General features: G+C 38.4%; 1 protein-coding gene across 1 annotated transcript in view; it reads left to right on the top strand.

Annotated features, from left to right (window-relative positions):
- The first annotated feature begins 7,417 nt into the window (after positions 1–7,417).
- NEBL (nebulette) overlaps positions 7,418–14,324 on the top strand; it is a 123,636-nt gene continuing 116,729 nt past the window's right edge. Inside the window, exons 1-2 of the mRNA XM_019801214.2 lie at positions 7,418–8,018; positions 8,111–8,182. Coding sequence (XP_019656773.2) covers positions 7,938–8,018; positions 8,111–8,182 — 153 coding nt within the window. The 5' untranslated portion in view covers positions 7,418–7,937. The remainder of the gene's footprint in view (positions 8,019–8,110; positions 8,183–14,324) is intronic.

Genomic DNA, 14,324 nt, shown 5'->3' with positions numbered 1-14,324 from the left:
TTTATTGCTTGCTTATTAGGATTCTGAAATTCTCATCTTAAGAAGTTTAATATTAAATGTATCTTTTTCACATTTAAGGTATATACAATCAAAATGAAAAAGAGCTAATGATTAACAGTCTTATCACATTACATACAGCTACACTACGCAGCAATAACCACTATCCAATAAGAGCTCATCCGAATTGAGATGTGGTGGAAATATAAAATTAAAATACAACTGGATTTCAAAGACTTTGTATAAAAAAAATGTAAAATATCCCAGTACTTTTCATGTTGATTACCTGTTCAAATGATAATAGTCTGGATAAATTGAGCTGAATCAAATATAAAATCAACGTAATATGTTTCTTTTTTTTAATGTGGCAGCTAAAATGTTTAAGGTTACATACGTAGGTCACATTATATTTCTACTAGACAGAGCTGCTCCAGAGAATGATTTTCGAAATAGTTAAAACATCACAGATAGACATGGCCTGAGGGATGCCACTTTAGGAACAAATCAAAAGTATGCCAAACACATTGGAGTTATGAAGGAAAATTTCACACACGCAATCTGAGAAAAAAAAAAGAATGGAGAAAAGCATCTATAGATGTAGAATGTAAAACAGGATAGAAAATTGACATCTACAAATTTAATTGAACATCGATAGAAATTCTTTGAAACATGCCACAACTTTCTTAAAATTAGGCTTTGTAAGTCCCACAAATTTTATCATAGTCAAAGAAAATTCATATTTTTCACTGAATATACTAGTGAATATTGACTATCATATGTGTATTCAGTGTCTGATATTCCCCTGAATGCAATATATTTACAGCTCATGGCATAAAGTAGATGTTCAATCAATATTTGATAACTAATATGTGATTGACATAGGAGAGGTGGGTAGGGGTGTTTATCAGTTTTGTTCATTGATTAGCTGCAGAGATTAAAATAGTTTCTGGCCCATAGAATGCGCACAAAAATATTGATGCATGGTGAAATATATGAAGACAGACACACACACATATTAAATAATAAAGAAGATAAAGTACTCAGAAATTACCCCCAACATATGTTCAACTAGTTCTCACTATTCAAAGGGTACCAACTGTTTTAAAACATCACTATACAGCTGTTTTAATTACACATTTGCTTTAACTATGATCCTATTTTGATATGATGTTATATTTTGAGTTATACATGAAGACACTCCATGGAAACAATTGGAATAAGATGCAGAAATTAGTGCTTCAAAAGTTCTGAACTTTGAGGATTAGTTTTGTTGTTTTCTCTGGCTTACAACTATGATGAAGTCATGATCTCAGGGTCCCGGGATTGAGCCCCAAGTTGCGCTCCCTGCTCCGCGGGGAGCCTGCTTCTCCTTCTCCTACTCCCCTTCTCTCCTCCAGCCACCCCCCCCAACTCCTGCTCCTGTGTGCTCTCTACCTCTCTCAAATAAATAAGTAAAACCTTAAATAAAAAAGAAATCATGATTTCAGGATAAAACAAATCCTTACTGAACGTAGGTATAGTTATTGGATGCTTTAAGGTTTCTGTTGAAACATTGATATCACTTATTTAAGAAAGAGTAGAAAAAAAATAGATGCATTCCAGTAATAAACTTGTAATTGTAGAAATGTGGAAGTGTGAAATTTATATTTTAACCACATTTAACATAAAGTCCATTTATTGGGTGGTATATATAACACACATATATTTCCCTTGAATATTTTTCTTCATTAAACTAACAAACCTGGGAGCAATTTCTTCACTATGAATTTTCATAAATTCCAGATACACAGTGTATTTAAATTGGCTAATGATAAAATGAAGGGGTAAAAATTAAATTTGAGGCATATGAAGGGAATAGAGGAGGTGTTAAGGTGTTGTTTCCGCAGTTAATTGACTAGAAACCGTTATTTGTAAAGGATTCGTGGTTCAAACTGGCTTAAGCTTTTTGTGTTAGGATAAGCGATTTCCATCCATTTACTTCATCAGTCTGTCCCCTGAGGTCCCCCCTTGCGGGTCTCTTTGCTGCTCTGCTGCGCTCTTCTCTCTCCATTGTATTCTCCAGTGACATTGAACTTCTGGTTCCTCCAACTCTTGTCTTTGGGTCGTTGGAAATGCTCTTTGGATGCATTCCCTAACCTCCATCACATTGTCTAATTCTGGTTTAAATATCCTCTCTAAGGGGGGGATCCGTGCTTGGTTTCTACTAAATCTTCTTGTTATGAGCTCATGTAACTCCCCTACTCCCCTTTTAGGACCATTATTACACTCTCTCCAAAAAGGGCAAAATCGTCTAGCTTTGCATGTGTTTATGTAAATTATTGTTCCAATGGCTGTTTGTTTTAATGTGCCCTACAACACCAAAAGCCTTCCCTTCTTTTCCCAGAATTTGAGGATTTCCTCATTATTTCCACATTTTAATATATGATTATTTCCCCCTGAAAACATGACAAAAACAGCTTTTCTCCATAAACGACTAGGAAATCATTTACTTCCCTGTGTTTTCATAAGATTCATAAATCCTGTCCCTGCTTCTTCGGACATGTTATGAATTAACTGGTAGAGCATCTATCTCTGAAGAGTTAAAGAATTGCCAACAGTGATCAAGCCCGCACACTCTCTCTGGCTCTTGATACTGTGTTGACAGCCAAGCAAAGAGCTTCTTCAATAAATCCACTCTCATATTCAAGTTTTTCCAGATGTGAGAAGTAATTAAGTCTTTGCATTTATTGAGGCCTTGTATGCTTTTCAAGAGGGAACTGGCAGCTGCGGTGAATTAACTCTGCTCCAGTGCATGTGGACGGTGTGTGTGTGTGTGTGTGTGTGTGTGTGTGTGTGTGTGTGAATGTACATATATACAAGCACATGTGTGGAATTTGCCAATAGTCAAGTGAGATTGGACCTGAGAACAAAACAAAACAAAAAGCTAATTTCAATAAACACCAAAAATTGTTACAGCTCTGTTTCACAGTTGAGAGCCCAGAGCGCTTTGTCTGGTGATATCTTCTCCCTTTCTACTTTTGCTGAGTGTTGAAGGAAAGCGATGAGGACAATTAAATCATTTGCATCTGTTAAAGGATATATATTTTTTTAAATGGCGAAGTCACGATTCTCATGAAATAAAACACACTTAAACACACTTAAAAGATTTTAACTCATTAATGAATGAGGGCACCAGTAAGACGTTAAGATTGGTTCAAAGGTGACTTTGGAGGACACGCATAAATGAGTAATAAGGAATTGCTGAAATGAATTTAGAAATAAAGGTAAAAAGCTCTGTTGGCAGGACCGGTCATCAATTGCTTTTTTCCCCCCAAGGAAACAATTAATTTGCATTTGTATGGATAAAGCATCATTAGCATTGTTATCAGTTTTTTACATTTTGTGGTCTGGTGAAGCAGTTCAAAGACAGCAAAAGGCCAAATTAGCCAGAAGGTAACACTAGATAACACAGGAGGTGATTTTTTTTTTTTTTTGCCAGTTTCAAAGTCTTTCACAATTCTTCCTGACACATCTCACACAAAATTCTAGGAAAGGGATACTTTTCAGGAGAGCCAAGCTGTTGATTGTGTCTGACCCTTTGGTTCTGGTTATGAGGCCTCCGGAGGCCAATCAGACCTTGGGTTCCTCTCAGCGGGAAGGCCTATGGAAGTGGCTGTAAGAGCTTCACTGTTATTCATACTGAACTGATGTCTCAAGTAAACAGTGAATTAAATCGAAGTCCTTCAGTTCTCTGGATGCTTATGTTAATGTAGGCTCTGACTGAGAACACCCCCCTCCTCCCCAGTCAATACATCTGGAACAATACTTTTGATTTTGGCATCCCAACCACACCCAGCCCGGAAATTGTGCCAAAAACGATTTGCAGTTTCTTGTTCTTCTCCCCCAACACCGGCTTAGATATAGAGCTCTCACTTGTGGGTAGGATCTCTACTTGTGAAAACAGGAGTGTGAATACAAAAAACCATTCTATTAAATCTTATTTTAATGGCATAATTAGTAATGGTGACAATTACTCAGGTTGCTTTGTATTCTTTTGATTTCTCATTAACAAACAGTAATGAAACGGCCATTAAAAAGGAGAAGATGGGCTTAATGAATGTAAATTGTAAAAATAGATTGGGCTAATATTAAGCGGAGCTCTTGCCTTTTATAAAGAAGACAAATTGCCCAAAAGAGCTTACATTTCTGGTTTGAAGAAACAATTTCATCCCCTCATCTACTAGTAAAGTTCTCTTTTGGACAGTTGCCAAACAATGAGGAACTATGTGAGGAAAAGTAAAATGACCAGGGGTTCAACTGAGAAGCAAGAACCTTCTGGGAGATAGTCGAAAAGAAAGAACGAAAGAACGAAAGAAAGAGAAAGAAAGAAAGAAAGAAAGAAAGAAAGAAAGAAAGAAAGAAAAAAGAAAGGAAAAGAAGAAGAAAGGAAGAAAGAAGGAACCCAGGCAACTGAAAACGAGGGTATGGAAGACTGCCAAGACAGGCAAACAAGTCAGATGAACTAATTCCTCTCTCACCTAACCATTCAGGGGGGATATTTTGTAATAAGAAATGTTGAATTAATTTTTAAAGTGGAAAAATTCAGTTTATCTATAGAAGTTTTCCTCAACTCAGAACTGAATCTCCAACTATTTGAATTATTATGGATTTTCATTTGGAACATTACCATGTTGGCAAAAAGCACGTGTTCTATCACTATCAAGAAAAGAGGAGAAAGTGAAATAAGTATGAAAAATTGGTCATAGTCTGGTCAATTCTTACTGCACGTGACTTTAATAGCATTGCAGACAGGGGAGCACTGCAGACAGGGGTCACTGAAGACAGGGGGCACTGCAGACAGAGAGTACTGCAGACAGGGGAGCACTGCAGGACCCCTGCTAGTGGTACACAGGAGTTTCCTTGGCCAAGGACTCTGTCCCAAGACCTGAGTCACCCCTGGGACTTGGAAGTTGCTATGGAAATAATTTGTTTACACAAAAACATCAAACTGTAAATAGATTAAAGACTTCTGGGGTCTCCTGGGTGGCTCAGTTAGTTAAGTGTCTTACCTTCTGCTCAGGTCATGATCCCAGAGTCCTAGGATCCAGCCCTGCAGCGGGCTCCCTGCTCAGTGGGGAGTCTGCTTCTCTCTCTCCCTCTGAACCCCCCCAATCACTCATGCTCGCGTTCTCTCTCTCTCAAATAAATAAAATCTTTAAAAAAAAAGAAAACTTTATATGAATTTTATATTATATAAAATGAAGGGAAAAAAAAAGATACATTCAATCGAAAGAAATAACGTATGTAGCTTGCCAAACAATCCATTAAGGAGTTCATCCAGCATGTCCTGAATGATTTTTAAAAATTTTTATTTTCTGCCTTATCTTAGCACAGAGTATGCTTTATTCACCATTACGTCCCCAGCACCAAGCACAGTGCCTGGCATAGCGACACTTATTTGAATGAACGAACATAAAGCTCCGGTTAAGTTTTGGTCCTGGTATTCCATTGGATAACTTTGTGAATGAGACAAAAAATGAATTTCTCTTGGTCTTAATTTTGTCCTCTGTAAAAGAGAGGGCTTTTAGTAAGATTGATTTCTTAAGGATCCCTCTGGCTTTAAAATTCTGACTCTAAAATTCACAAATGGAAAATGTGTGTTTACCTTGCATGTGGTGTTTGGTTTTGCTTTCAGAACTTCTGTGCATAATCGCAACAGATTATTTTCTGCCAGCACAGTGGAGAGTCAATAAGAATGTATTACATGATGGGAAATGAGAAAAAGCAGCAGTTGAAGTCCACTGAAGGTAATTCACCATGGGGATTAGATGTCACTATGAGCAACACAGTCATCTGTAGTAGCTTTGGTGAGATTTCCTCCCCACACTTCTAGAAGTTTGCTAGAAAAGCTTATAGAAATTGCTCTTCCCTTTTTCCAAATAAAGATAATGTAATAGATCTTCTATAGAATATTAGAACAGTCTTTTGGCAGAAGACTTGAAGGAAACAGAGTTCACACATTCTGCTCCCTTATGGAACAAATACAAAGCTCAGAGAATTTCCTTGTAGAATTCTCTACACAGCTATGTTTAAAATAACTTAGTTGTTATTTTAAAAGTAAAGGTTTCCAAATTCAGCACCCTTAGGGGACTTCTTGTTGGCATTTTGCTTGTAAGCAGGATATGTGATGCCATTAAGTTAGCCTGTATCAAAAATCATTTCATAAAAAGACCAACAACTGTTATAGAATACAACATTTTTTTTTTCAGAGTAGGATAATGTTTCCCTAAGTAATACTTCACAGAAGAATGTTAACTTTCTGAAGCATCAGGTATCATTAAAAAATGGTATGTAGGTAGATTAGATGAATAGGATTTCATATTTCAGAAATGCTGGATTAAGGAGACTTAAATAGTTTTCTTGGTTGTGGGTCTTTTTGGAGCTTCTGATTTGTCATTATGCCATGTAGATCTCTAAGTGATAGGGGTAGAGATGAACACATAGATTTTTCCAAATACATTTGCTTAAGAAACCCCCTTCCCCTTCTAGAGTATTCTGTGGAACGTTAGCCTCATGGAAAACAACTTGAGGAATAATCTATATATAGTGACGTTTAGAATATTTTTCTTGTCAGAATTTTTAGTTTAGGTAAGGCCAAAGCAATTAAGAAGAAAATTTAAAACTAGATATGATATCTAGAGAAAATAGCATGATTCTTGTCTACTTAGAATACTGTGTTTGGAATAAAGTTGTATTTTATAATTAGTTTCATTATTCACCATGAGGTATTTTTTTTTATGTCCAACACTGAATTGTTATGATTCTGTGAAAATTAATTTACCCTAGGTTTGAATAACCAAACTGATAAATTATGAGTTGTATAGAGCCTTGTTATTGCCTAAATTGACAATAAAGGACTTTTTGAGAAATATATTTATAATTATATAACTGATGACACATACAACATTATAAATATTGTATAATTTATTTTTCCAACCTTTTCCAGGCATGTAGTACACATTGAGGAATATATAAAGAGTGAATATTTAATAATATAAAAACTAGTGAATTTGTAAAAATTGACACAATAGGCAGAATCAGAAGAGCATGGTCATTTTTTTTGAAATAATGATGTTTCTAGAATTCTTAAATGATATATCAACCTATGTTAACTGCAACTTCTCGTGTTTAATGATGTTTACAATTAAAATAATACAATAGCAATATAAGATTAACGGTCATAATTAACTCAGAATACATTCTTTGAAGTGGTTCAAAGGGCTTTTCATAATAAATTACTAGGCTTTAATCAGCTAATTTAAAGTTAGTACCTTTTAGAACGTGAGAAGTATGTGTTTGTCTCATAAAAAATTTAACTTAGGTTAACAAGATGAGTTTGAATGATCCGCATTCACTATACCAAATCCAAGATATGTCTGACGTTCCAGGGAAAGCTTTATTTAGATGGAGTTGAGAAATCTTTGAGATAACAGGCTTTGGACTGTGCTATCTTGAGTGTTATAGTGGAGTCGTTTTCCCACAATCTTTAAGTCTCTTTCAAGCTATTTTATGAATGAATTAAATTAGTGAAATACACATAAATCGTCTCTTTTGGATTGCTTACCCAGTTTAGAGAATGTTGACTTTAAAAGGTCACAAAATCGAATTTTGCCTGTTGGAGTGGTATTTCCACTTGGGAGGCTGGCCCTGGCTGATCTCTGCAATCCCATCCGTCCACTCACACGCAGTTGTGATAAGAGGGTGAAGTGTGAGCTAAATAGGGATGAGGCCTGGGCAAGGTCATTTCTGCCAGAACTCCAGAGACTCCAAGAGCTCAAGGGTGCTATAGTCCAGAGAAAGGGCCTGTCCTCGTGAATTCAAAAAAAAAAAAAAGAAAGAAAGAAAGAAAGAAAAGAAAAAAGAAAAAAAACCCCCAAAACTTCTATACATAAAAAGTAAAAATGAGGGTTCCTGTGTTTGAGGATGCAAAAGATGAAATGGAAGAGGGAAAAACAGAGGAAGAGGAAGATGAAGACGACGCGGTAAGTGGGAACACACCAGCTGAAGAAGGGTATTTGTTCCTCTAAGTTTATCATTAGAAAAAAATGCTTCCTTTCCTTGTTTTTCTGGACAGGTGTTCTTTAAGCCAGTTATTGAAGACCTGAGGATGGAATTGGCCAGAAAATGCACCAAACTCATTAGTGATGTAAGTGGCTTAAGTAATTTTTTCTTATTTTGCATTGTGTGTGTATCATCGAATCATCGAGTTGGGGAGAAAACCCTGCAATCATCTGTTAAAACACAATTATTTCCCAAATAATGGAGCAAAGTCCAGAAATTTTTGTTGATTTCTTAAAGGTCACCTATACAGAGAATTCCTGTAGGAGCAGGTCTCTGTGTTCTTAATCCAGAGTGCCATTCCTTATGAATTTCACTGTCACTCTGGCATGAAGTCCTAAAGCATTGACATTTCAGAGCACATTTCGTGGGTGAACCGCAAAGCCTTTTAAAATTTGTATGGTGGTGAAATTTGTTTTGGGAGGATCTCTGTCTAAATGAATGGTTAAAAAAAAAAACATTTAGGGGATTTTTTTTGAGGACTCTGATGAATGCAATAGTTTTCGAAACCAGGAAAAAATATATATCTATATATACCTTATGTGTATTTACAATTTGGGGTTCATGGGTTACTGAACTGCATGGTAAGAAGCTTGAACTAGATGATGATGGTATTAGTAAAAAGGAGCATTTTTCTCATGACTTTTTTCATTAACTGGGATCAGTTTATATCTTATCTCCAGGGAATCCTAGAATTGTAGAACCATGCAACATATATATATATATACTAGTAATTATGTACTGGTAAACCAGTAAATATGTAAACTAGAATTCTAGAAGCACAAGGAAAAAGTATTGCTCACCAGAGAAAAGCATTTAGATGTTCCTCATTAACACAGCTGTAAGAGAGTTGCCGGGGCAGAGGAGAGATGACTCATGGAAGGTGAATAGGGCCTGGGACTGTAGAGAAGCGAGCTCAATACTGGCTGTTTCTGTTGTAGTTAATGAACGAAGCGATCAGAATATTTTGCAAATGTTTGTTTTCAAAGGAGGTCAGTCCGGGGAAGTGGATGATGTGTTGGCATGTTCTCTGAAGTCAACCTGCCTGCATCAATTTAACAGTAACGTTAGGGCAGGTTATGTAACCAGACTGGGCTCAGTTCCTCAAGGGCAACATCTATTACAGTATCTTTAAGTAACAGTAACACATCTGAAATGTTTGGTGAACTGTCTGGAACACTGTGAGCCCTCAAGAGATGTTAGCTGTTATTAACTACTACATCTGTAAATTACTTTTGTATCCATCCAGTCACATTTTATATATGACTCTCTGTCTCCTTGTGGTTTGTCAGAAAGAGCCAGAGGATGTGGAAATCATACTCTTTCCGTACGTTATGTAATTGAATTTTAAATGGAGTATTTCTTTGTGCTATTACCTGAGAGCACTAAGCTACTGCATGTGAAAGTTCCTTGTAAATGATAATAAGAATGGAATGATGACAACAACAATAACATCAGCCTAGTTAAGATTTAGCGAGGACCATGTGCCCGGCATTGCAGCTTCTGAGGGGGGTTCCACTGTTTTTCTCATTTTAGAGGTGAAGAAACAAAGGCTCAGAGAGGTTAAGTATTTTGCCTGGGTCACACAGTTAAGCAGTGGGGAAAAGGATTGAACCCAAAGCCCTCTAATCCTTAGCCATTCTTCTGTGTTTGCTTTTACCGTAGATTTCCCTGCACAGTTTCTCTTAGCTTTCCTATTATTGATTACACAAATAGTGGTAATAGAAACGCTACCATTGAAAGCCTGAAGTTTCATGGCTCCGGAAACAGTACCTCTTCCAGCATTGTTATGTTTTTTATTAAAAGGTAATTGTGGATGAGCTAAAGTGTATTATATAAACCATTGGAGCTGAAGCAGCAACTTCAGTGAGTGGGTGATTTTGCTGGAGTTGTTCTGGATAAGATCATTTTTCAGTGACTGTAAAACCAGCCTCGTGGTGAGGGGCATGGCCTTTACCATTTTGCCAAAGCCAAGCCATGCTATTCCTTTAGCATGTAGGAGTAATTTCTTTTTATTACAGATGTATGCTGCATGGCAGAATGTCTGTACTACTTAAATACTTCGATCACAGACTGTGGCCTAATTTTTATCTGTGTACATGTTCACCTTTTGTTTCGAAATAGAATTCCATACTTTTTTAGATACTCTTTTTTTTTTTAATTTTTGGGATTTGTATATTTACCAACGAAGAGTCTGAACAAGTACTTCTTTTGTCTCTAAAACGAAACCAAAAGGAGGATTTCGTACCATCATTTTAAAAACAAATTTTAATTGACACTTACTGGAAGGACTTTATGTATTGGACCAGTAGAATTTTCTAGTTTTTCGAAGTTTGGTTGGAAAGGTGTTTATTAAATACTAACTGCTTTATCCACTGTCTGCGTCATGGGTGTTTTTCTATGGAACCGATGAACTTACATCGGAAGTTCTCATGTTTATTATATTGTCTACGTCACTAGATGGTTGTCTAAAATGTGTAGTTGAGTTTTGTTGGTCATGGAGTGAAAACAGATACAGACGTGGACGAATGGTCCTGGGGAGTTAGTTGGGAGCTCCAGTGGAGGTCCTCTCCTGTTTCTCACCCCCCCCCCCCCCCCCCCCGCTTAGTGGCCTACATTTCACTTAACGCACAGGCCTTTTCCCAGGTCTCAAACTTAAAGACAGATTTTCAGATCTGTGCCTTTTGTTTTCCAATCCCTTGTATCCCAGAGGAACATCGGTGTGTTTACCTGAGCCTTTCTGTCTGAAGGCAATCTGTTTGTAGCCCATGTCACCGAATGCATTTGGTGACTTGTTTGCCTGGTCTGCACGGGTCTTCAACTTGAACCTGTGAGAAGCTGTCTTACATTCTGCTCATACAGCTAGTGAGCCACATACCTGGGATCTGAAACAAGGTCTGCCCGACTCCCAGACCTTGGCCATCATCATGCTGTTCCTCTCCTGCTGTGTGCTAGGCACCCACATGCAGTACTGTGTTCTGTGTCACAAATGTTACCTAGGAAGGGTCTAGAGATAAGTCCAGGGACTTACAGTTCTCCCTAGAAAGAAATGGATGTTTTTCAGGTCAGGTGGCTTCACTTTGGGGGATCGGTGTGAGGCATTTTTCCATTTTTTTACTCTTCCTGGTTTCCCTCTGCATAACTCACTTCCCCAAATTACCTGGTCCTCTGAAGCCATGTCCTTTATTTTTCTGTTAACCACATAATGCTTTTTATTTCCCCAGATACTCTCTCTCTCTCTCTGGGCATATTGGTCAGCTATCTAATGAATTCCTTGAATTAGTCAAATCTATTAACTATACTGACCCATCAGAATCATGGATCTAGTAGCCTTTTGTCAGGTGGTCATAGGCCGTATTAGGTTAAAGGGGATATTTTTGTATGTTTCTGATAAATTAGGCATCAAGAGTGTCTGCAGAGCGAACTTGGGCACATCTGCATGAAGCCTGTGATGCAGTGTTTTGGTTCAACCCTTTTGAGGGTGTTCACTTGCATGGCAGCAGAAAGAGCATTTTCCAGGCAAATGAACATTGTTTGTTGTGGGTAAATCCTTCCAGTGCCAAAAGCATCAGATTCCATGGCTATCCCTCCAGAGAGAGCTTTGATTGTGTTAAGAGAACCTGGGGCAACAGCCTTGGTTATGAGTGTCCCCCGCCCTGTGACCCCACAGTGAGGGACCTGCGGTTCTTACTTCCAGGGTTCGACGTATTGAGCCAATATGGCTTCATTTGTGAGAAGACTTTCTCGATAATTTTGGTTAAGAGTGCCTGTAAAAGGAGGGATGTTTGGGTGCCTCAGTAGGCTAGTGTCTGGCTTTGGCTCCTGTCATGATCTCAGGGTCCTGGGATTTAGCCCCGTATTGGGCTCCCCATTGAGTGGGTCATCTCCTGGCTCCCCCCCCCACCAGCCCCTACCCCTGCTCACATTATTTCTCTTTCTTCCTCAAATAAATAAATAAAATCTTAAAAAAAAGAGTTCCCATAAAAGGAAATATCCTCAGACATTTCTACATCTGTCATTGAAGTTCAGCCAGTAGCTAATGTCATACCAAGTGAAAGAGACCAGGCTAAGAGGAGAAAGCATCACTGAACTGATTTAACTCTAATTGTAGTTGAGACATGGTGGGTTCAATGGGGGTGGTCAGAGCAGTGGTAAATATTTGGGGTATCTTACTGAGTATTAAGGCATCAACTTTGCCCACTTTTTTTTTTTCTTTTCCCAATTAGAAAGTAACTAGGATAGTATCTTGGTTATGAGTGCATATGGTCCCCAGTGACAGGAAGACCCTAGCACAGACACTTAACATATAGGTGGGATTTTCACATAATGAAGCGTGGAGGTAAGAGGTCCAGTGTTGGTGCAGTGCATGTTCTCAGGCTCTCAGGTTCCTTTCCTTCTGTGTTGTCATCCTTAGTATGGTGACTTACCTCCCTGTGATGACCTCATTGTGGCTGCATCCCTGTGACTGGGGAATGGAAAAGGTGGAGGGGCAAAGTGTCAAAGGGCTGTGTTGGCAAGTCTTTCCCCTTTGCACCAGAAACACCAGGAACACTGCTGGGAAGACTTCTACAAATGTCCTGTGGCCAGAGCTGGGCACCGGGGGTGGTGGTGGGGAGGGCAATCACTGGCCAAGGGGAAGGAGCAAAGTGTGCCTGACTTAGAACAATTCATCCTCTGGGTCTAGGCAGGGGTCTGGCTATGCTCCTAAATACATTTGGGTTCTGTTATTGGGAAAAAAGGGGGTCGCATAGGCAGTCTATCCCAATAGATGGGGCCACGGCTGTGTTAGGAAGTGGCTGTCTATTTAGTGATTTTATTTCACCTAAGATGTTGTGTCCCTCATTGGTGTAGTTCCCGTCCATTTGAATTTTTCTATTATCCTGGTATAGGAAGGCTAACACTAAGTGGCATTCTTTATATAAAAATGTAAGATCATTTGCTTATCATCACTCATGTTGTAGAAATACAATAGGACTGACAATAAGCAAATTACACACGTACGTGTGTGTGTGTGTGTGTGTGTGTGTGTGTGTGTGTATCTTTTAAACAAAGAAAGGACTGGAGACCCCACTTAAGACTGAGCTATTTGTCTGCACAGTGAAGGAACTAAATACTTCATCCTTATCCTGTGCTCTCGCCCTGAACATTCTGCTCAGGTCAGAGCTTATCGGGGTCCCATGGCCATCGCACATACCACTGCAGTCAAGAATGTGACTGTGAGGGGGAGAAGATGGTGGCAAAAGATAAAAATAATGAGCCAAACTTAAGCCTAATGATAGGTTATTTTCTCTCACACTTAATTATATAACGGGGATACTTTTTTTGTTCTCCTTATGATCAGAATAGCCTACTATTTATCGTACTGCCATTAACGGTTTAATTACTAGCGACTGAAGAGGGTGATTTGCAGAGCCCTAAAATTATGGCTAATCTCTGAGAAGAAAAAAAAAAAGTAATTTAGTGCTCAGATAAGATAAATATGTTCCAATGTTGATTTCATGAATAAAGCAAATGTTTAATGTGGTAGACGTCTAATACCTAAGAGTCACAGCAGTGAGATATGGCATTTTGCAATAATTTTGCTTATAATTTATCTGGTCATACCTTAGGTCGAATTATGCCCCTCACATCAGGTTTACATGTGGTAAAATCTCTAGGTAATGTTAGTGTTGCTACGTCGTGTTAGTCATGTCCTTTAAGAACCAGGTATATCGTCAACTAAACTTCACTTTTAGGTTATAATTAGGGAGACCATGTAATTTATCATCTGAACTGGGACATTTTTTTTCAGCGTATTTACAGCATTGGGTAGATAAACATGACTTTATTACAGGGTGATACAAATTTTAGCAAATTACCTTCATCCTCTCAACTAGTCATAAATTTTGCCTCAACAGTTTTCAGATTGAGTGGCAATTACCATGAGAGTAGGATTACATTTTAGGGCCTTGTCCATAGTTCCTGACTTCAGCACATGTGTTCATGCAGGGTCTCCCCCCAGAGTAACAATTCTGGCCTCTCCTCAAGGGGGAAAGGAGTAATTCCTTTTACTACTGAGTTTGAGAGAAGAAATGAGCGTGCTCAACTCAGCCTCTCTGGACTTTCTCTTGTGCATTTGCCTACTCATAGCATTCTGGAATGATCTCCTCTACCATGTGGCAAGCTTTCAGGGCAGATTCTGCTCTTGTTGGGGGAGGGGAGGCAGATAGGGAGGCCTATGGTTGCTCCTA

This window comes from Ailuropoda melanoleuca, chromosome 15 (genome assembly GCF_002007445.2).
Source record: "Ailuropoda melanoleuca isolate Jingjing chromosome 15, ASM200744v2, whole genome shotgun sequence".
Taxonomy (NCBI): Eukaryota; Metazoa; Chordata; class Mammalia; order Carnivora; family Ursidae; genus Ailuropoda; species Ailuropoda melanoleuca.
This window is presented reverse-complemented; position numbering and strand designations above follow the sequence as displayed.